This window comes from Polypterus senegalus, chromosome 16 (genome assembly GCF_016835505.1).
Source record: "Polypterus senegalus isolate Bchr_013 chromosome 16, ASM1683550v1, whole genome shotgun sequence".
NCBI classification, from domain to species: domain Eukaryota; kingdom Metazoa; phylum Chordata; class Cladistia; order Polypteriformes; family Polypteridae; genus Polypterus; species Polypterus senegalus.
In genome coordinates, this window is record NC_053169.1 from 82,764,418 (window position 1) to 82,789,043 (window position 24,626).

Consider the following 24,626-nt stretch of genomic DNA (forward strand, 5'->3'; position numbering starts at 1 on the left):
ACCTAAATTTCAATGTCTAAAAAGGCTGAGGACTGCACCCAACCGAGCATGTGACGTAATTGTTGTATGCTCCGTCTTATATGAGCCAGTGTGTTTTTGAAAAGCTGGGTAAAGAGAGGTACCGAGATATCAACTGATAACCTCTTGATAGCAAGCTGACTTAGAAAGGTAGGATGCCTACTGGACATACCTGGAAAATCCAAACGGGTCATGAAGGAAGCCACTGCTTGGCTGGGAACAAGTAGTGGAAGCCTTTTTTGGCAGGAGTTTAAAATCTGAAAGAACTTCTCCATCATTTTGGGGTATGTTAAGCAAATACTGTAGAATTTGAATAGACTGTTTAAAATCTCCATAGTGAAGGCAGTTTTAAGGACTTGTGGTCCAAAGGTTGGTACCTCTATAGTGGAATCCCCAGGAACTATTGATGGACAATCAGCACTTAAGAGCAGCTGTCAGCTGAACAAAGATGTTTCTGTATAATGAAAGCAAGAGGGTTTTTGAAGTTGAGTGCTAACGCCATGCCAAAAAAGGCTTCAGTTTATGACCATGTGCCCCTTTGTTTCTTGCAAACAGTCCCTCTTATTATATTCATATACTTGACATTTAAGTTGTGCTCTCTCAGTAAGTGTTTCAGACCCCACCCAAAGTGTTTTTGTTTTGTCTTCTCTGCGGTTTGATTTTTATGGACAGGATATGAAGGTGTAGCTGAAGATTGGAAATTAGCCAGTTTTGAGACTTACAGATTGTCTTCATTAAACTGAGAGATCTGTGATGTGCCTGGGCGGCTTCACTCTATCGCAGATTTTATATGTAAGCATAACTAAATATATAACACAGATTTTTTGCTGCTTCGCGGGTTCTGCAGACAATGGGTCTTTTTACTTCCTGTACATGCTTCTTCAGTTGGTTTGCCCAGTTGATTTCATACCAGGGACGCTATTGGCGGATGACCTGAGAAGCTAGCCAATCAGGGCACGCAGTTAAGTTCCTGTGTGCTGAATGCGGTGTTAACCAGGAAGTCTCGTCTCGCTCATTCAGCATCAACGTGTTTCGCTGTGTAAAGAGTTAACTTTTGTACTCTTTTTTTGTGTTTATCTTTGTGCATAGTCAAGCCCTTCATTAAGGCTCCAAAACGATCTGCTCCTGCTACTGCTTCAGGGTCTGTGCCCAAGCGTCAACGGAAGATGTTAACGATTGCCGAAAAGGTAAACGTTTTGGATTTGTAGAAAGAAGGGAAAAGCTACACCGCTGTAGGACGCCATTACAGCATCAATGAGGCTACGATTCTTTTTATTTAAAAGTAGGAAAGGAATATAAGATCTACGGCCGCAGTGTCCTTTTAACCGCGGTGCAAAACGAGTTGTAAGTGGATGTAATAAGGCAGTAGTCTGGATGGAATCTGCTTTAGGGATTTGGATTGAAGACTGCTGGATGAACAACAATGGCGGTGCTACAGTCACCTGAAGTGGCTCCTTTAGAAGAACTGTAACACTCTCCTTTGTTGTGCAGTAAAATTAAACTCATTGTTATCGGACAAGTCATCATGTCATTGTTGGTGAGTAACCGTAATTAATTTTCTACTTACAGTACTTAGTACATGCATGTACGTTTAGTGTCACTGTACACACATTTACTATATACAATTTTTCTTGCATTGTACGTATTTATTGCTGGTGGCCTGTGTTATTTGAGGGGTATTTTGCATTCTCTTTCTGTTTCAAATCCCAACACATCCATTCCATAACGGTCCATTTCATTATTTTGGCTATTCCCTGGTGAATTTACTGGTACGTTAGGGGTCCATTGTATTTTAGTTAATTGAGGTAGTGCTAAAAGTAGGGGTGAACTTACTTTTTATATAAGTGAAATTTTGAAAACTTTTAAAATAAGAAGGGCTTTAAACTTCAAACTTAAACTTTAAATTTCAAAGATGTGTGACTAAGGGGAAAGAGGCAAAGTGTATCATTTAAAATGACAGGTTTACATTCATGCTGCACCCATTTTACTTACTGGGTACACATTTATAATGTGTGAAGGTGCATTACCATTTTTTTTTCTGAAAGGTAGCATTTGCATCTTTATTGAGATGCCACAAATTGTCAATAGTCATACATTTTTTCTGCAGACAACTTTGATTTTCACTTTTGGAGTGAAGAATCTTCTTTACAATAGATGATGCAATTGTCTCATTTGAGAACCCTAATTCATAGTTTCGGGAAGAAATGAAGCAATCGTGCTACCACACATCTGGTACCTGTAATTTTAAATAGTTTACTGTCCAAGGCTTCTGAGGTATCTGGAGAAGTAATGTGGTTGCTGTAGCCTGTGTTATAAAAATGATAGAAATGTATAAAGCTCTTAGATTTTATTTTTTTTGTGGTTTCTTGGTTTCTTGCCTTGCACTCTACTCTGTCTTGCAAACAACTGATTGTGTTTTTCTTCTGTTTTTCCTACTGAGCTACACCTATTTGTTTTACAGATGAGAAACTTTTTCCTTCTGCTCCATCTGAGCCTCTGCTGCATCCTTTTCCAGGCAAGTTCTCTGTGCTAGCTGTTTTGTAACTGACTTTTTTTATGTGTTTTCCTTGTTCTTTATTTCTTTGTATTGTTCACATGCTTTGGTTGGTGAATTTCAGTATGATAAATAATCGAGATGTAGACACATTTCAGTGTATAAAATTGTGGACTGTAGGTTAAGAATAAATTACACCTTGCATGCTACACAGCCTAGAGTGCAACTGTGACAATGCATGTTGTGTTGTGGGATTTTAGTAGACCTCCTGAGATGTAAACAATAACTGCCATTTACCAGTCACAAATAAGATGCACCACATCATTTAGAGAAACTATGTAACAAGGGTGTTTGTAAACTCTTCCAACACATGTACCTTGAAGAATGACAATTCTTATAAGCATCGGATGCCTGGTGTGCACTTTAGGGACGCTGGTGAGCATTCCCCAATGCAATCAACTCCACTTGGAGCACCATGTTTTTTTGCAGGTTTACCATACTATAGAGTGTGACTGGAGAATGCCAAACAAGCTGTTCTCCCTAGCACTTTTGTAAGCCTCACCCGCAGTGTCCTCTAGTAGCTTGGGTATCCTTTTTAGCAAATCTGTTTTGAGGTTTCAGTTTTACACTGTACAATAACATACTCTTTAAACTTGTTTCTTTGCTCCCAGAGATGTAATCTATTCCCTTTACTGAAACATATTTTGAATTAAGTTTGAATTAGTGGAACAGATGATTAATAATGTGACAAGTGCAATTAAGCAGCATGACATTATTTTAGAATAATATAATGTAGTTAATAAATACTGATAATATATTGAATGTCCTGTTCTCACTAAAGAAATGTTCCTTTTGTCTTCTAAGATCCCAAAAACATATCACAGTTGTCCTATTTTATTCACAGTAGGATGCTTTTTGTTGTGATTTGTACATCTTCTCTACCACCCCACCCCACCCCCTTGATGTGCATGCATTATTTGCATGTATGATGGCTTGACATTTTTAATAAAGTCAATTGATTTTTACCAGCTCAGTTTTTCAATCTTGTATGCATTTTGTTATATATACAGTTGTGACCAAAAGTTTTTGAGAATGACACAAGTATTGGTTTTCACAAAGTTTGCTGCTTCTGTGTTTTTAGATCTTTTTTGTCAGATGGTTTTATGCTATACTGAAGTTTAATTACAAGCATTTCACAAGTTTCAAATGCATTTATTGACAATTGCATTGTTTATGCAGAGAGTCCATATTTGCAGTGTTGGCCCTTCTTTTTCAAGAACTCTGCAATTCGCTCTAGAATGCTGTCAGTCAACATCTGGGCCAAATACTGACTGATGCCAGCCCATTCTTTTGTAATCAATGCTTGGAGTTTGTCAGAATTTGTGGGCTTTAGTTTGTCCACCTACCTCTTGAGGATTGACCACAAGTTCTTAATGGGATTGAGGTCTGGGGAGTTTCCTGGCCATGGACCCAAAATGTTAATGTTTTGTTCCACAAGCCTCTTGGTTATCACTTTTGCCTTATGGCACGGTGCTTCATCATACTGGAAAAGTAGAGAAGTTGCTCTTGGGGGATGTTTCGGTACCATTCTTTATTCATTGCTCGAGATCATTGCACCCGTTGTGCCGAGTTTGTTCAGGAATGGCAGCAGGCAGATGCACGCACAGTGAGGCAAAGACTTTTAGAGGATGGCCTGGTGTCAAGAAGGGGGCAAAGAATCCACTTCTCTCAATGAAAAATATCAGGGACAGACTGATATTCTGCAAAATGTACATTAAATGGACTGCTGAGGACTGGGGTAAAGTAATTTTCTCTGATTAATCCCCTTTCCGATTGTTTGGGGTGTCCGGGAAAAAGACTGTCTGAAGAAAAATAGGTGAACGCTACGATCAGTCCTGTATCAAACCAACAGTAAAGCATCCTGAGACCATTCATGTGTGGGATTGCTTCTCAGCCAAAACATCCTCCTGGAGCATCTTCTCCCAACCATCCAAGAACAGTTTGGTGACAAACAATGCCTTTTCCACCATGATGGAGCACCATGCCATAAGGCAAGGTGATAACTAAGTGGGAGCAAAACATTAAAATTTTGGATCCATGACCAGGAAACTCCCCAGACCTTAATCTGATTGAGGACTTGCAGTCAATCCTCAGGAGACGGGTGGATAAACAATAACCCACAACTTCTGACAAACGCCAAGCATTGATTATGCAAGAATAGAATAGGCTGGCATCAGTCAGGATTTGGCCCAGAAGTTGATTGACAGCATGCCAGGGCGAATTGCAGAGTTCTTTTATAAAGAAGGGCCAACACTGCAAATATTGAGACTCTGCATAAACATAATGTAATTGTCAGTAAAAACCTTTTGAAACTTATGAAATGCTTGTAATTATACTTCAGTATACCATAGAAACATCTGACAAAAAGATTTAAAAACACAGAAGCAGCAAACTTTGTGAAAACCAATACTTGTGTCATTTTCAAAAGTTTTGGCCACGACTGTAGGGCTTTCCATGCCACATTCCCAAATATTAGACTCGGCAGCCTAAAATATATTGTTTAAATTTATAGAAAAATGCTTATTTTTGAATTACATAATTTTATTTATTATGTGTTTAGCAGTTTATGCTGTCTTTATGAAATATTCCAATTTAAAATTAATTTTAATCTTTAGCTCAAAACTCAAGTTCTTGTTGCTTTTACAGTAGTTGGACCTAGACCAGAGAGTAAAAAAACTGTTTTCAGAGCAACAGAGACCTGTGATACCTTGAATATAGCAGCTTCGGTTGTTTCACTGTCTTTTCTCTTGCAGTGAGATGTACACTAATTTTGTTAAACTCTTAATGTTCTGTTTTATGTTTCTCACTAATTGCACTGTTGTAATTCACCTTGTTTGTTTTTTTAATTTCTTCTTCACATTGTAAATTAGACAGGCTTTCCCAAACTTGTGTAATATTTTAATATTTGGCCATTTTTAATATAGTGTATAGTTGCCCCTGCTTTCCTTTTGATGTGCTAAAACCCTCATATTGATATCTTTTAAGCATTGAACCAACAAGACAGAAGTGCTACTTAAAATGTTCTGAAAAGATTCAACACCACATATTTCAGTTGGAAAAACTTGCCTGGTTTTCAGTTATTCACAAACTTTTTTTTTTTTCTCTTTCTCTTAAACACTCAGCCGTTGTCACCAGTTCTGTAATCTTTATTTGCCTGGTTAGGGTTGAAGAGTGGTCTAGATAAAAATGTTCAGCATCTGCAAGTTTGTGCAAATCCAGAGTAGTCACATAGTGATTTTGATCGGTCTTGTATACTCAATTACAGCCTAACGTTTCCTTCTGTATTAGAAGCTCATTTTAGGTGTGCCTGTACAGGTCTGGCTGATATTTATTTCTGTAAATATACTTATCCCATTTTTTGTTTTGCTTTTCTCTTCCCCAGAAAAGCAAAAAATTCAGCATAATTGCTGTATAGTGGCTGCAAACCAGTTTCATGTTACTTTCCTAGTGTAGTAGCATTTGATCAATGTTCAATATTGTGTAATTGTGTCTATTGTCTTCATGATTTCTTTTGATAGGTTTTGTAGCTCTTCTGTCATGTTTTTATCAGTGTTCTAATTTTAAAACTGATGTAACATTACACATTTCCTTTGGGAGAGTTGCTTTAGTACATCAACAGGTTGCTGGTTTGGCAAAGGCAGTGGAAACCAGTTATAAATCGAGCTATATTACTGCATATATTTTGCATTGATTGAATTACTGAAGCAGTTTGTTTGAGACCTACTAATATCGCCTTGTTTGTGGAAAGTCTGTGTGTCTTGCATAGTCAAGCAGATGAAGAAAAATATGTTAATCAGTCATAGTGAAGTAATGCATCAATCAATGAATGTCTAAATTCTGAAACTCTCATAAGTGGTATTATGAGATTTACTATTTTTTTTAGATCAAGGGAGTATTGCTGTATTAAACATTCATTTGTGAAAATGCAATTTGAACCATTACTTAAGTTCTGCATTAAAAGAGTAAACCTTAATGCTTTTAAGACAGTTCCTGAACATCATGCATATTTCTAATACATCAGAAGATTTTTGCCCAATTTTTACACATTTATGTCATTTTTGTTCATGGTCACAGAGAGGTCTGTCGAACTTCCTGCTCAGCTGCTTCAGCCAAGGGATTCTGCTGCACTAACTTTTGAAATTGCTGCTCCTGTTTCCTCTTTGTCTCCTCTTCATTCTCCTGATTCATTGGAAGAACTGTGTTTTTCTGAAAGCCCAGACCAAGTCCATTGTTTTGAAACAGAAACTAGTGTCTCACAAATCAATAAGAATTTGTCATCAGTATTGGGCGAAAAGGCTTTGTTTGCAGAGGATAACTTAGAGAGTCAAGCCAAGAAAGCTGGAGTGAGTCTTGACCATGATAGTGTGTTCGGACATTCGTTAGAAATCCAGTCAGCCTCGGGCATTTCAAAGGATAATGAGCTGTCTGTTGAGACTCCTCAACAGGAAGATGTACTCCAGAAAAGCCCTTTTGATTCTTTACATGCTTGTGTTATGTCTGAGCTCACAGAGCATACTGGTGCAGGGTTTAAAAGCTCTGACGGTATCTTAGGAGACATTTCAGAGAGAGAGCATACAGTTGATGTTGCAGTTGAGTCATCTCAGGATACCCCACTCAGTACATTCGGTAAAATTAATGAAACTAGTGTACCCAGCCTTGAAAAGAAAGGTGACACTGCTATAGGGTTTCAGGGTCTCTTGGAAGAAAGTGGTAATGAGTTGAAGCTTTCTTTAGTTAGTACTTCTAATGAAACTCCAGAATCTCCAGAAAAAACTATATCCCCTGCAGTGCCATCACCTCTTACTCCTGAAGTGAAATCTTCATTGGCCACTCAACCATATGTGACATTTGCAACGTTTGATCCTACTCAGGCATTTCAGTCCCCACTACCCAGTGTGGAAGTTTTTGGCAGGGATGAATCTGTAAAAGAAGAATTATTTCTTAAAGATATTTCTGAGCAGATGGATGCAGAGCCTGTCGCAAGTCATCTTCAGTTTAAACCAGTTATGCCCTCTACTGTTGTTTTGTCCCATGTTGTAGAAGTAACAGATGATGGCACAACTATAAAGATTTGTGAAAGTCCTACACCTGACATTGTACAAGGGGCTTGTGATAGTGAACAAGATTTGTCAACTTTAAAGACTGGAGATGATGCAACTGTTGATCTTGTTCAAGTGTCAGAGTCTATCAAGGATTTAAGGGACCCTTTCATGAATTTAGCTGACTCGCCTCAAGAGATTCTTGGATCCGTTATGCCACCGTCTCTGCCAGATATCTTGGAGTCCCCTTTAAGTTCAGGTAAAGTTGCATCTGGATCTTCAGAGGGAACTCCCGATTCTGATATATGCCCTGTTGGGAAGGAACGTTTAGATACAATTACAGAGACCCTGGATGCTTCAGTCATTGAAGGAAAAACGACTAGTGAAGCAGAGGCAGATATTTCAATGAAGTATGAAACTTTAAATGATATCACTTTGGATGAACATGAAAATGTACCTGCTTTTGGATTAGATAGCCAGCTTACTGCTTGTGATTTGGTAAAGGAAGCACAAAATATGACCAGTGATACTTTGTATCCTTCTACAAATGTTGAGGAAAATGTTATTGTAGACACTATGGATGCATTTTTATGTACTACACAGGAAGTAGTCACTTTGAATGTTGCTGCATCTGGGGATGCAAAATCATCTAATGTAATTGGTCAGCAGGAGACTTGGAAATTTCTTCAACAAGATCAATTCATTGTGTCTGACATGGAAGAAAATGTACCCATTGTTACATCTTCAGGTTTTGACATGGAAACTGAAGATGACATGTCAGAAGAAATTGAGACATTAATTCAAGGATCTTGTGAGTCTGCATATGGAATCCCTCCTTTGAAACATGCTGAAGAAGTCAAAACATCTGTTTACCAAGAATTACTACCTGAAGAATTTGAAATAATAGATCCTTTACCTACCAAGTTAACAGAAAATGCAAATGACTTTTTGGAAGCCATGGATAAATCTGAAGTTGCAGCCATTTCTGAAAAACTTATGGCACAAGATGTCCATACATCCATCTCTGAGGTAGCTGAAGAAACTGCAAATGTGCATGCATTTTGTGCAAAGAAAGCCGATGATCAGTTTTTAGAACTAATGCCAGAGGAAGAGAAACTGGAATCTGTACAAGAAACTAAGATTATTGCTAACAAATATTTACCTGAAGATAAAATTCCTGAAGTTTCTGCAGAAGCTCCCTGGATAGCTACACAGATTTCTAGTGTCCATTCTACTACTGAAGAATTCTGCCAACCAGTTCTTTTAGGGAAGAATGAGGACAAGGCACCTGCTGAAAGAACTGAAGTATCCAAAGTTGATCGGTCAGAAAGTCTGAACGGAGCAGGTAATTTTAACATGTATCACATACCAGCCTGTTACAAACATCACTCATTTTATTTTATTTTTTTTTTGTCTAATGTTGCATGTTATAGTAGACTTTTTCTCTTCTTTGAAAGTTGGGTTGATGATGGTTTATTTTTTTGGGGCGCATATCCTCATTTTTGCACACTTTCATATACAACCTGTACAATTTTTTAATGTTAAACACAATATCATTTGTTGCTTAACTATTACCTGAGAGAAAATCTTTATTTTCCAATGGTGTGTCAGAAGTTGCCTATTGTAAAATATTAGTTAGCAATAGAGTGAGTATATGGTGAGGTGAGACTGAATATTCTAGTTCTTGGCAACATTTTATTTGATAGCTCATAAGTCTGTTAATTTTTCTTGCATGCTCATAATTTGAATAGAGGAGGAGGAACCTATTCTGGTAGCAGCAGGCACTAAAGTGGATTCTAAACCAAGAAGGAATGACGGCCTTAACGCATACATTTGCACAGGGGAAATTACAATACTTACAGTAGGGCTTTAACTAATGATTATTTTGGTAGTCGACTAATCGTTCAATTTATTTTTCAGTTAGTCGATTTGTCACAATTATTTAATGCCTGACTATTCTGATGCCTGCGACCTGTGGTTGCACATCCTGTTCTGGGCTCCAGTGCGTGTCTTGCCTCATCTGCTCATGTCTGTCAACCTGCGAATGTCACCCTGATATTTCTGCATTAACACGATTAAAATTAGTAATGGTCCAATTACAACAACAACATTTATTTATATAGCACATTTTCATACAAAAAAATGTAGCTCAAAGTGCTTTACATAATGAAGAATAGAAAAATAAGAGACACAGTAAGAAAATAAAATAAGTCAACATTAATTAACATAGAATAAGAGTAAGGTCCAATGGCCAGGGGGGACAGAAAAACAAAAAAAACTCCAGACGGCGGAGAAAAAAATAAAATCTGCAGGGATTCCAGGCCATGAGACTGCCCAGTCCCCTCTGGGCAATCTACCTAACATAAATAAAACAGTCCTCTTTGGATTTATGGTTTTCACGGAAGGATTTGATGATGATGATGATCACGTGGACTTTTGGCTTTTAGTCCATCAATGCTGGGGCATCATGATGCTTTGAGTAGGTGGTGGTGGCAGGCCGCCACCACAGAGAAACCGGAAAAGAAACAGAAGAGAGAGTAGGGGTCAGTAGTGGATTTTAGAGCCACCATGAATAGTTATTATGATTAATTGAACATATAGAGTATCAGGATTAAGATAAAGTGAAGTTATAAAAAGGCCATGTTAAAGTAATGTGTTTTCAGCAGTGTTTTAAAGTGCTCCACTGTATTAGCCTGGCGAATTCCTATTGGCAGGCTATTCCAGATTTTAGGTGCATAGCAGCAGAAGGCCGCCTCACCACTTCTTTTAAGTTTAGCTTTTGGAATTCTAAGGAGACACTCACTCATTTGATGATCTAAGATTACGATTTGGAATATAGGGTGTCAGACATTCCGATATATAAGATGGAGCGAGATTATTTAAGGCTTTATAAACCATAAGCAGAATTTTAAAGTCAATCCTGAATGACACAGGTAACCAGTGTAGTGACATCAAAACTGGAGAAATGTGTTCGGATTTTCTTTTCCTAGTTAGGATTCTAGCAGCTGCATTCTGCACTCGTTGCAAATGATTTATGTCTTTTTTGGGTAGTCCTGAGAGGAGTGCGTTACAGTAATCTAATCGACTAAAAAAAAGCGTGAATTAATTTCTCAGCATCTTTCAATGATATAAGAGGTCTAACTTTTGCTATATTTCTTAAGTGAAAAATGCTGTCCTAGTGGTCTGATGAATATGTGATTTAAAATTCAGATTACAGTCAACGGTTACCCCTAAGTTTTTTACTTCCGTCTTAACTTCTAATCCTAATGCATCAAGTTTATTTCTGATAACCTCACTGAATCCATTTTGCCAATCAATAAATTTCAGTTTTCTTTATTTAGTTTGAGAAAATTACTATTCATCCATTCAGAAATACCAGTAAGACATTGTGTTATTGATTCGAGAGAGTCGGTGTCATCAGGTGCTATTGATAAGTACAGCTGTGTGTCATCAGCATAGCTGTGGTAGCTCACGTTGTAACCTGAGATAATCTGACCTAACGGGAGCATATAGATTGAGAAAAGAAGCGGACCCAGGATAGAGCCTTGTGGAACACCATATAGATATCATGTGTCTTTGAGTTGTGATTACCACAACTAACAAAGAATTTTCTCCCTGCCAGGTAGGATTCAAACCAATTTAAGACACTGCCAGAGAGGCCCACCCATTGACTAAGGCGATTTCTAAGAATATTATGATCAATGGTGTCAAATGCAGCACTCAGATCTAGGAGGATGAGAACAGATAAATGGCCTCTGTCTGCATTTAATCGCAAGTCATTTACTACTTTAACGAGTGCAGTTTCTGTACTGTGATTAGTTCTAAAACCCGACTGAAATTTATCAAGAATAGCATGTTTATTAGGTGGTCATTTAACTGCATAATGACTGCCTTCTCTAGAATTTTACTTAAGAAGGGCAGGTTAGAGATGGGTCTAAAATTTTCAAAAGCAGAGGGGTCAAGATTATTTTTCTTGAGTAGGGGTTTAACTACAGCAGTCTTAAGACAGTCTGGGAAAACCCCGTATCTAATGACGAATTTACTATGTCAAGAATATTGTCAATTAGCGCCTGATACTTCTTTGAAAAACCTTGTTGGTATTGGGTCAAGGACGCAGGTGGAGGGTTTCATTTGAGAGATTATTCTATGTAAATCAGGTAAATCTATCCTGGTGAAAGAATTTAATTTGTTTATAATGGAGTACTGGGGCTTAGGAGGTTCCACAGTGTTGGGGAGATATACTATATTATTTCTAATATCATTAATTTTTTGATTGAAAAATATAGCAATGTTCTCACAGGTTTCGCTGGAAGTATTATGGGGGCATTCCTTTGTGTTACCTGGGTTTAGCAGACGATCAATTGTAGAAAATAAGACTCTGGGATTACTAGCATTGTTATTTATAATCTAGAGAAATAGCAGCCTCTCAAGACGGACTGTGTTATTGTATTCTGTTATTTTAACTTTCAATATATCTCATAATGGATAGTTAGTTTAGTTTTCCTCCATTTACGCTCAGCTCTACGACATGTTTTTTAAATCAGACACTCTTTGGGTCTTCCATGGTATAACAATGCTAAAGATTTTTTAACTGTCTTTTCAGGTGCAACTATGTCAACAGCAGCTCTTACTTTAGAATTAAAGTTTTCCACTTTACTATTTACATTATCCTGCTATTATAGCTGGCACTATAACGGACTGATTGCTTAGAATGTTTGTAAGTTTTAAAGCTGCTGATGAGTCAAAGAAGCGTTTTTAACAATATGCTTCTCATGAATGTTTTCTATCATTATTTCTATATTAAATAGTAGAAGAAAGTGGTCTGATAGACCAATATCAACGATCTGCTTTACATCAACTTTAGTCCTTTGGTAATAATTAAGTCTAACGTATGACCTGCTTTATGTGTAGGCTGATTAACGAGCTGTCTCAAATCAAAAGAGTCTAGGAGGTTCATAAATTCCTTTACTTTTAGGTCACACTGATTATCGATATGAAAGTTAAAGTCGCCTACAATTAAGAGTGTCATAATTCGTAATTAAAATTGACATTAAGTCTGAGAATTCCTCAAGAAAGACGCGTTAAATTTAGGAGGTCTATACACGGATAAAACGAGAACGTGAGAAACTCCATGAATAACAACGGCGAGATACTCAAAGGACTTAAATTCACCAAAACTAACATCTTTACATTTTAACCAGCTCGAGTAAATGTTTGCCAATCCGCCCCCCTTTTTTCCCTGGCGGTCTGCACGAGTAAAACTGTAATCCGGAGGCGCAGATTCGATTAAAACAGCTGCGCCGTCTGAACTGAGCCATGTTTCATTTAGTGCAATAAAATCAATGTTTCTATCACTAATAAAATCATTGATAAAAAATGTCTTATTAGTTAAAGCTCTAACATTTAATAGCGCCATATTTAATGATTCGGGTGGGGCAGAGCTGAATTCTATGCGTTATTAGTTATTGGAACAGAAACTAAATTATTTTTGTTAGCGCCGCTCGGAGTGTATTTTTTATGTAATCTACAATCTGTTTTTATAGTTTTAATGCATTGTTGATCTAAAGTAGTAATTGCAACTAAATTATTGGTGTTTATGCCGCACTGCCTAGACATTTTACGTGCATTCAGACTGGTTATTAAAGTATTAATGTTGTGCACTTTTACAGAAGACTTTATTAAGCCATTATGTCCTAGCAAAGCAGTAGTATTACGGAGGGAGTTTAAAGTAGAAACAGACAGTCAATATAGACGAATTACCTTAGCGATGTTTTCGGAGAGGACCCGGGCGCCAAATCTATTCGGGTGCAAGCCATCCCGCTTGAAGAAACGCGGTCTTTCCCAAAAAAGGTCCCAATTATCGATGAACCCGATGTCTTGAGTCTCGCAGAAGCCTCTCAGCCAGTTGTTTAATCCCAGCAGACGACTATAGTATTCATTTGATCATCTGACGAGAGGTAGTGGACCCGAGATGAAAATTTTTGCCGATAGGGTCCTCTCCTTCGTGTCTTTAATTAGTGCTGCGAAGTCAGCCTTGAGAATCTCAGACTGTTGGTGCCTTATGTCATTTATGCCGGCGTGTAAAATGATGGATCCAACTGCCCTCTTGTGTTTCTCGAAGATGGTCGGTGCCCGTCTCATCACGTCTCGGACCCGAGCACCGGGAAAACAAGAAACAAAAGATTTTTGATTAGGGCATGTGATATTAAGGTTTCGTACTATCGAATCACCTACCACGATAATATCACCCGGGGTTGAAGGCAAACTGGGGACGCGAAGAGGGTCGAACCGGTTCTGGACTGGGATGCTCGCCTGTGCCGATGGAGGTGTTCTAGCCTTGAACCCCCGCCTGCATGTCTGAAATACGCCAAGGCCTTCATCGGCGGCGTCGTCGCTTCTTCGAGGCGTGGGGGTGAAGCTTACTTGTCCTTGAAATTGGGCGGCACGAGGTGGGGTTAATGTTGCGTTGACATCAGATGTCGAAGATGGTTTATCCTGCAGCCGAGCCTTCAAACCTCTGAGGTACCTTCTTCTGAACAGGAGTTTCTGGATCTGCTTGTCGAGTGCCTGGAGTTCTTCGACGATGACGGCAACACGATTCATCTCACTATCGGCCATTGTGTGCTTGTACCTGTTAATTAAAATAACCAGTGAAACATATGAATTTGAAAATAATCAGAGTTTTTATATTAGTGTTACCATCACAATAAAACAATACAAACTAAAGTGCACTTAGTCTTTAAACAAAAGAAGTGCATTTAACTTAACCAAAAAGTGCATTGTTAAAACTGAAACGTTTTTCATATTTTAGTAATAAATGACAAAATGTAGACAAACTATATAATGTGTATTTCCTGAAGTGCAATGATCAAATAAACACTGTCACTGTTCAAGGACGATACAATAGCTTACGTGGTGCAGCGGTAGGAATTGCTGACTTATAATCAAGAGTCCCCTGGTTCGATCCTGACTACCTTGTAGATTTACCCTTTTGAGTAGTGAGTTGCTCTTCTTGTTAATGTTATACAATAAACACATACATTTGATTTGCATTTGTAACAGCCACTGTAAATGCATAGTACTTGTAAAAGTTAGGTTTTTTTTTTTCTCACTTTTATTTTCTGTCACGATACATACTACCGCCCCCAGGGATCTGACGCTGTTACTTTTTATCTGAAACTGGGAATAACTGTAGATATGAGTGGTGTTTTGAGACAATCGAACTGGAAATTCTCTGATCTGGATGGATAAAAGCTGACACACAAACCTTGGCAAATCTGCCTTATTCATATCTCATTGTCACTTGATTTTTTTGTTAAATTCTATTGAGTGTTCCTGCTTACGCTGAATTATGTGCCTTATGGCCTGTGATGTCAAAGCCGCATTGACAAAAAAAAAAATAGAGAAATAGGTATATATGATGATTGGAATTATTAATTTTATGACCTTTTAGTACATTTCGGAAAACATTGTGGCACGGATACAATATTCATATTCATTCGCGTACCTTCTTGTGTTTTTAATCAGTGACCTCGTTTCTCTGCAAGGTGAGCCATGAATGCTCTTCTTTTCTCAGTGGGCCCCGTACGTGCCTTGCACAGTACATGTGCTTTGATCGCCGCCAGGTCAAGCTTGTTACACAACAAGCAACCGGCCACCTGTGTGCTCCTGCTAGCACTGAATAAGCTCACGCCTTCTGGTGTCCGCATGCAGCACCAGGGGGGGGAAAAAAAGAAAGACAAATACACATGACATTTTGAAAAAAGCATTGTATGACCAGAATAGTTCCGATCAGAAAACGTCATCGCACTAATGCAATGTTATTTGAAAATGAACAGATCAGGTGCAAATTTTGTTACTTGTAAAATTTTAGCTTTTTTCACTTTTATTTTCTCAGTCTCGTTCATGCTCTCCCTCCCCTCCTGATCTGACCCTAACTAACTAACTAGCAGCGCCAGCATAAATTCTCAAGAGATGGCGGCATCACAGCTCCAGGATGCTTGCGTTTCAGGTGCTCATGCAACGTGATTGTGCTGCAATGAAAAGAAAGTTGTACTTTGCATAATCTGCATTCAACTTTTTTTTTTTTTTCTTTTTCGGTGAAGTGCTCCCTCACTTTAGACAGTTTCTCTCTCAATTTTTTTCTATCTCCTTCCCCCTCCTCTATCCGACTCGCCATTGCCACCACATTTATTTTCCACTACATTCTTCTTCTCCTCTGACGTTGTTCTTTGTTGGTAGGACTGTGTGCAGTCTTGACAAACAATAACAAACGATACTGCCCCCAGACGCTCATGTAGTTACAAAAACCAATGTGGTTCTTTGTGACTGGAGCCTCTATTGAAGATTCTGTTTGACGCGTCAACGATTTTTTTTTTCGACGTCGTCGATTATGTCGACTAATCGTTGCAGCTCTATACTACAGTAAACTTGTCATCCAGTTTTGTGTTTGTGTGTGGAATTTTTTTATTTATTTTTTTTTTTTTTAATTTTCTGAAAACTTGTGTAAACAGGAATATACCCTATCCTGGTTTTGAACTTACCCTCCTGTACAGATGCTACAGTGATATAAAATATACGCAGCTATTTTCATTTTGATTTTATATTTGTAAATATTTAATAATTCTGGCATTTTATTTTTTATATTCAGTTTATGAAACTGAAAAAATAAAGTTGAATTACTGTGGCCAAGAATACTCTTAGTGTCTATTTACATAAATTTATTAAGACTGTATGGTTTTTTAATGTTGAAATTAAGTGGTGTTTAACTCATTATACTCTAGGAGGAATAGAATATTCTCATTGTACACATATATCTAAGTAACAAACTAAGCATAGACACTAAGCTATTACAGCCACAGATTTCTTATTTGGACAGATAGTTGTCAAATTAATAGCATATTCTGTGAATGAAAATGTAGATTGTAATTACACAATGGGTGAGCAGAAGTAGAAAGCACATCATATGAAAATTATATAGATTTACTAGTTGTCTTGATAGTACCTACCACCAGCATACTGGAAACTTATTAAAAGACTAATAGGGTGGGATGTTAAGTGGCCTCTGGTACAAATTAAGAGAAGTGTGCTTATAAATGAAGTTGTGGCCATGTCGACAATCAAGTTTGTAGTTGTGAGGTCTATATTTCAAGGAAAACTAAGAAAATGCCAGAGAAAAATGAATCCTAAGACTTTGGCTACAAACTGCCTCAATTGAAGGTGCAGAGTAATTTTTTTTATTTTAAATGAAGGGAGATTAAGAATCTTAAGTTTTTTTTTGAAATTCAAGTTGTAAAAAGTTTGAGTTGCATTATTATATTAAAACGAGCTAATGGTAAATTTTAGCTAAAGATTACATCTTGCCTGAAGAAGGGGCCTGAGTTGCCTTGAAAGCTTGCATATTATATAATCTTTTTAGTTAGCCAATAAAAGGTGTCATTTTGCTTGACTTCTCATTACAACTAAAATTTAAGCAAGTCGCACCTTTAGAATTTTCAAATCTTAACTCCTCTCTATTTGATGATACAGTGATACCTTGAGTTTAATTCGTTCCATGACCGAGCTCGTAAGTCAAAATGCTCGTATCTCAAATCAATTTTCCCCATTGAAATTAATTGAAATGAGATTAATTCGTGCCAGACCCCAAAAAACCACCTCAATTTTTTGTTAAATGTTTTCACCATAAGAAAAATGTATTTACAATGAACAAATATTATATACAAACAAAATAAAACCTAATACATAAGAGAATCTAAAAAAATAAACAGATGTTGGCGAAGCCGATTACCGTATTGTAATGTTTTTTTTTTTTTTCTTTCACTTCACTTTTGCTTAACTTAATTTTCTTCTTCACTAGTTTTTTTTCTTTTTTGCCATGCTTTGCCACTTTCATTTGCAGGGCTTTTCAATAGAAACCTGTCCAAGGAGCTTTGTTTAGTCCTCCCCTTTTAGAATGTTTCTGAAATTAGTTAGGCAAGTGCCATTAAATAGAACCGCTGCGCGATCATTTGCAACTTTTTCAGCGTTTTTCTTTTTAGTAAAGTGTTGGGCAAGTGTCATTAAATAGTGCTGCTGCATGATCAGTTGTAACTTTTTCAGGTTGTTTCTTTTCTTTAAAGTTCGATACTTTTTCCCAGATTGCAAACACTTCCTTTATCTCACTTTAAGAGAGAACCTCCTCCCCGGTGCTGATCTCCTGCAGAACCTCCGTATCTAGCTGTGTCTATAGTTCTGTCATCAGTTCCTCGGAATGTGTGGTGACAAGCTCTTTGATGGCTCGTATTTCGAATTTTGGCTCGTAACTCAAGGCAAAAAATCGACCTAGTGACGGCTCATATCTCAAAAACTCGTACGTTGGGGCACTTGTATCTCAAGGTACCACTGTGTTAGGCAAATAGGAAATGTAAGTCCGGGCTGAGCTGAAACTTTGTTCTTGCATTCTTTGTTCTTATTTTCTAACTATTTTTATATAAAATTGTAGCTTTGTTGTGACTGAAACTTGAATTCTTCATTAATGACATATGTAATGACCATGAAGCTGCTTCAAAAAGCTGAAATGTTGTGTAGTTTTTCATGAATATATGAACCTGCACCAAATTAGTACTTGTTCATACAAGTATTTCTTTTTATATTTTGATTATTGTTTATATTGACTACTGACAAAGGTGAACATCTGTGTTTAAAGGACAGAAACTATTTTTCAATATATACAAGATAAACTCTAACCATGAGAAAACACCAACGTTATAGTCCTTGCAGATTAAATAACAGGTTTCTTCCATTAACAAGTATTCAATCTTAATAGAAATGTGTTGACTATTACTAAATTAGTAGTCATGCTGTATGGTTTAAATTCAAAGATTATCTTCAATCTAATAGAAATGTGTTGACTATTACTAAATTAGTAGTCCATGCTGTATGGTTTAAATTCAAAGATTATCTGAACTGGTTTCTGACCAATAATAATTTGTGAATGTTGAAACTGGAGAACAGAAGTTTTGGATTCATGTGACATAAAGTGTTTGGGGAGGTGTGACTTATTTCCATATTGCCATTGGTTATACTTTCAAGTGGTTTAGATGAAGTACCTTTTAACTCACCCAGCTGTTCTCAGGTTGTACTAATTTTCTAATATCCCTTAATCCAGATTCATAGTTTTGGGAGCCAAGAGGTTTTCTGGCAGCACTGAATGTGAAGACAGTTATGCAGGTTGTTATGGGAGGACTTTTTATGGCAGTAGGATGGCCACATGATACGGCAGAGTTTTAAAAAATTCCTGACAAGAAAGATGTATTGGAAATTTTTGACAGGATAGAACAGAGTTTAAATACATACAGTATGGCAAATTCAGTTGGGACAGATTTTAAAACCAAGAAATTTGGTTGGGTCAATCATTTTCAGCGGATGGTAAGCAGCAGGTAATGACAACCTAATGTTTAGTCATTGTTTCACTTTTAAATTTGGTCACATCTGACAAACTATAGTTGAACAGAACCTGAAGTACCTATAGTAAAAGTACTTTTTTTCCACTTTTGAAATGAACAATAAACATTTTGGCCATATCAAGGCACATCTCAAAGTGCATATAAACAAAATAGTGCATGGTAGTAGTCCCAACATTTGTTTCCCTTTTGAAATAAATATTTTGGACATATAATAACAATTATTTATCTTTACATGTTGTTTTTCTCACTACTTAAAACTCTATGCGCACCCACGTGGGACGCAAACCCATAATGTTTTTAATGTGAGGCAGCAGTGTTGATTGTGCCACTGCCTGTATATGTAAGACCCGTTATATCACAAAGTGCATTTAACAGAATAAAAATAAACTTTCCGCACTATCAAAGCTATTAGTGCACAAACTCATAACAAGTGACAAACAGTAGCACACATTAACACATCTATGGCCACTGATGGGGAACAGGTTTGTTTTAAATCGCCACATGTGTGCTGATAATTGTGATGCGTCTTGCTACTGCATGTGCTGTGGAGGGCCCATCATTTGAACAAGCCGGACACAAAGTATTCTGCTGGGCTATCAGCTTTGCAAACCTGACAGTCCAGGTATGATTTCAGTGAAGTACAGCTTTATATTTGGGGTTGTGTGTTGTTTTTTTTGGGGGGGGGCTTGTCAGATTCCTTCAAACTTAAAAGCAGTATTTATTTATGAAGTGTATTGTACACAAGTTTAATCGGCATCTTGAAAAAATATTTTAGTTAGTGTTCTCTGGTAAAAACAACATAATGTTGACCTTTACAGTACCATATACTTTTAGTTGAGTTTTTTTTAAATCCATAACAAAGTATGTGTTAATCGTTACCTATTTATATCATGGTAAACGATGAGTGGATATGATTAACCTTTGGTATTTTTTCCCTTTCTGCCCCAATTCCTTTAAAGCTAATACTATTGCCTTCCTTCCTTATAATATATCTGTGCAGTTCTGTTGTATTGCTCGCTAGTTGGTCTGTGTGCGTGGGACTGTGGTTACTGCAACCTAGTGCATTATAAGCACCTGCCTTTATAAGTGATACCATCTAATATTTTAAGTGCAAAATGTTGTCATTTGTGTTTATCAAACTATTGTATGGAACAAACATATGAAACGCCCAGTAATCCACCAGGCTTTGAGTCTGTAGCTTTCAAAAGATTGGATATCCTATTGATTTGTCCACGTCTGATTGACGCTTATTTTCACTCCTGAAGAAATTTTGGTAATACTGTAAATACCAGGAGGTGGGTATGCCAGAAACTATTTCCAGCTGCTGTGTTCAGCAGCTTCATAGTGTAAAAAATGTGACTGATAGACAAACTTTGTACTGCATAATAATACAGCATCAGAATATGATCTTGTGCTTACAATCTCATGAATAGAGGATGAATAATTACATTTAAAATGTGTGATATTTAATCAGTGATCATACTGAAAGTATTTTTTGTTTTTGCTATTTTACTATATATGTAATATATGTAATATAATTTACATAGCTGATTTGTGTTTTTTTTTCTGTCACTCTTTTTTGATAAGGTCAAGTAAGAAAAAAAATAAGCTTTTAACATTTTAAGTTCAAACTAGCTGAATACTTAGGGTGATAGCTATCAAAAATGATGGGCAAAAATCATCTAAATTTCTTGGGTTTTTTTAATTGACAAAGTCACCTTTCATGAGTGGCAACACTGGCAATCCTGTTAATTGTTAGTCTTTTTGACTGTCAGGTAACATATATAACTCTTAATTCTGACAAAGTCGGTTTGCAAAAGCTTTACAAAATCATTCCTTTGACAGAAACACAGGGGTACCTTTTTTGCATTTTTATTGCATTTACTAATTCCCAGGTATCTCTCTTTTGATGGCAATATTTTGATGTGGTCTTGTTTTTTTTTCCCCTTCCCCCCTTAGGTGTATTTGTGAAAATCCTTTCAGATTTGCGCCATGGTGACACTTTCAAAATGAAATATAAACTGTAGTTAACATACCATATATAAACATACACGAATGCATAACGGGTGTCATTCTGAATATCGTTTTAAGAAATTCAGAGTTGACAATGGTAAAGTGGCACACAGTGCTATAGCAGCAGCTTAAGAAAAAAATAAAAGGGGAGATAGTAATCAATGCTAATGCTGTCACAAATTTTATAACGCATCTTCATGAATAACCTAGGCATTGTATGCTACTAACCCAGCTATACTAAGCAACTGTCAACTAAAATAATTTCTGTATTGATTTTAAGGAAGAAGTAAATACTTTAAATGAAAATTCCAACTACAAAATGTGTTCTTTTTTAAAATGTTCAACAGAGCATGATCATGTATTTCTGTTGGTAAAACATTTTACATTTTTTCCAGTTCTTTCTTGGCTTCATGCTAGGTATGTTGTGCAGTCTTGACGCTTGAAGATTGTGAAGGACGATTTAGGGCATTATGTTATTTCCTAATATATAAGAATTAAGAGGCTTGTGTACAACTAGTGTTTTAAATGACACTGAAAGTCTGCGAAGTGCACATAAAACTGAGGCTTTGTTTAGAGATATCCATATTCTGAATATAAATCTTACTTCTGTAGTTTGGTTTTGTCTGGGTAAAGACAGATTTAACAGAAGTACACCCAGTACAGACTACTGGGTTCAAAATTCAGTCCTGGAAAGCTGGATCTTTGTCATTACAACATTACCCACTGCACCAAGCAAATAATATATGTTAACTACAGTTGGTGGTGTCACAGAAATTGTATTTATAGAGAGTAAATTATTTAGCTTTTTTAAATACCTTAAAAGTATGGAATTACTAGAGTTATCTTTAATCTTACAGTTGCTCACCCTATTTGATTCCTCATAAATTTAGGTTTTCGTATACCGGTAATTGTAGGTAGGATATGGCAGGTTGGATAATGGATGGATGGTTAGCTTTAAGAGACATTAGATGCACAGAGAAAATCTGCCCAGTTTCATTTTAACCTGATCTGCACAGCTTTGGGATATGGGAAGAAAAATTCATTCAGACATTGGAGTAGTGTGTCACCTCTAGATAGAATATTTTCACTGTGACATAATGGCTAATCTTGAATATAAATCCCTTTTTCCCCCTCCAACCTCCTAAAGATGTACTTTAAGATAATCGGCAATACTAAATTGGTATAGTATGAATATGTGTATCCCTCTGTTGTCACCCTGTACTACAGTAGGTTGAATCCTACTCTGTAACCCAGTGTTGCCAAGTTAGGAATAGGTGTCCCATGCCCCTGAACTGTCTAAGTGTAACATTGGTGCCATCTAGTGCTAGGCTGGCACATGTATTATTTATTGACTTTTAAAAGAGAGTAAATGTGCAATGGGGTAGTGAGCTGCTTGTTTTGGGTCATCTCTTGATGTGCATAAATTTTAGGTTGCTTGATTTTATTTGATATGACCTGATTTATTGCTGTCAACCACCCATCATGGTTTGAAATATCTACAGGATTTTATATTATAATATAGAGTTGCCCTTTTTGTGAAGGAAAACTGATATAAAGTGTACACATATATGCAATGTGAGCTGAATGTGATTGTTTATAACAAACACACTGCAGTAGAAGTAGTGTTTGTAGCAGTTCACAACACAGAAAACACTGCCTTATTCTTTTTAGACCAACAGTTGGAATACGAGGATGATAGATGTAGTATCAGTTACTTCTGTTAAATATGATTGAATAAATACAAAATTCGCAACATGATCTCATTTAATATAAAACAATTTGATCTTTCCATTTTGATGACTGGTAGAGAATTGTTGACAACCTCGGTTGTGAAGTTTTTATGGCTTATTCTAGTGATTTGTGCCTCCTTTCCTGGATGTATGTGCAATTAAAACTCCACATTGATACCTTTGTCATTCACATAGATAAGTGACCTCCAATTCACCTATGGTATTGAGGTTAACTGCTTTGATACATAAATATATATTTAAATATTACAATATAAACATTAATTTGAAATAAAAAATTAATATATTTCCTAGCTTGGTAGTTGGTGCACTGAAGTTGTGTTTATACTGTGTATCATAGCATTCTTAGATACAGTTTATGTTTGTAGGGGTCAGAGCCTGTTATTGTGGCATTGAGTGCAAAGAGGGAACCTTTGAGAGGAAACCAGACTACTGAGAAAACCTTCATTGATAATTGGAACAATTTGCAAACTCAGAAAATAAAATGTTGGATTTGATCACAGAACCCTGGATTTGATTGGTATTTGTGCTAATCACTGAGCCCCATTGAGGCCTGTTCTTTTGCTGTTTTGTTTTTTAAGGTACAAGTGATGAGTTTGAGTTGTATTTTACCTTCGTACATCATTTTTTGACATTTAGTAAAAGAAAGCCATAGAGAACAGTCTAATTTGCCTTAATCTTTTATTTATTTATTTTTTAATTTTTAAAGAGGGCTATTTGGTGACATATGAGAAACTCCTGTTAAAATGTTTTTTTAGCAGTTTTTTTATATGCCACCACCATATTAGCCTGGTGAATTTCTATGGTAAACTATTCCAGGTTTTAGGTGGATAACGGCAGAAGGCTACCTGACCACTTCTATTAAGTTTAGTTCTTAAAATTGTAGGCAGACACTCCTTTTGAAGATCTAAGGTTACACCTTGGAATGTCAGGTGACAGGCATTCCAAAATATAGGACTGAGTGAGATTATTTAAGGCTTTGTAAACAGCTGCACTATCGATTTAAAACTGCTTCTGATTTACAAGTGGCAAAATAAGTTTACCTTTATTAGGATAAGCTGCAGATAAATGTAATGTGCCTCTAATGCTCTTTGTGACCAGCTGAATTTCAAAAACATTTCAAACATTATAAACCATGGGGAGGGGTGAACTAAATATTTTAGACTACAGTAGTAGCCAAAGGTTTTGCAACAAATGTTTTGTTTTGCCTGCAGTGGGCTGGAGCCTTGCCTGGGGTTTGTTTCCTGCTTTGCACCCTGTGTTGGTTGGGATTGGCTCCGGCAGGCCCACGTGACCCTGTAGTTAGGATATAGCAGGTTGGATAATGGATGGATGGATGTTTTGTTTTGCAAATTTTTCAAATTATTTTTTGTACATGTTTCTATGGTATACTGAAGAATAATTATAAACATTTCATAAGTTTCAAAGGCTTTAATTGGCAAATGTATTCAATTTATGTAAAGAGTCAATATTTATAGTGTTGACCCTTCTTTGTAACTTCTGCAGTTTGCTCTGTCAGGCTGGATATCCGCGTCTGGGCCAAATCTTGAGTAATGGTGATCCATTCTTGCCCCTTAAGTGCTTGGAGTTGATCACAATTTGTGGGCTTCTGTTTTTCCACCCACTCTTTGAGAATTGAGCACAATTTTGCTTTCAATGGGATTAAGATCTGGAGAGTTTCCTGGCCGGGGGTCAAAACTTTCAATGTTATGATCTCCGAGCCACTTTATCACTTTTTTTTAGCATGTTTTGCCTTGTGACATGGTGCTCCATCATGCTGGAAAGTGCACATATCCTCATCAAATTGCAC

General features: G+C 36.8%; 1 protein-coding gene across 3 annotated transcripts in view; it reads left to right on the top strand.

Moving 5' to 3' along the window:
- The window catches only part of LOC120516427 (reticulon-4-like), a 91,244-nt gene that overhangs the window by 36,866 nt on the left and 29,752 nt on the right, over positions 1 to 24,626 (top strand). The window contains exons 2-3 of one of the 3 annotated variants that reach the window (XM_039738072.1): positions 2,480 to 2,533; positions 6,647 to 8,956. The exons of 1 other annotated variant lie outside the window; for it this stretch is intronic. In XM_039738072.1, the coding sequence (XP_039594006.1) occupies positions 2,480 to 2,533; positions 6,647 to 8,956 (2,364 nt within the window). The remainder of the gene's footprint in view (positions 1 to 2,479; positions 2,534 to 6,646; positions 8,957 to 24,626) is intronic. One more of the 3 variants, XM_039738074.1, reaches the window with a different exon arrangement.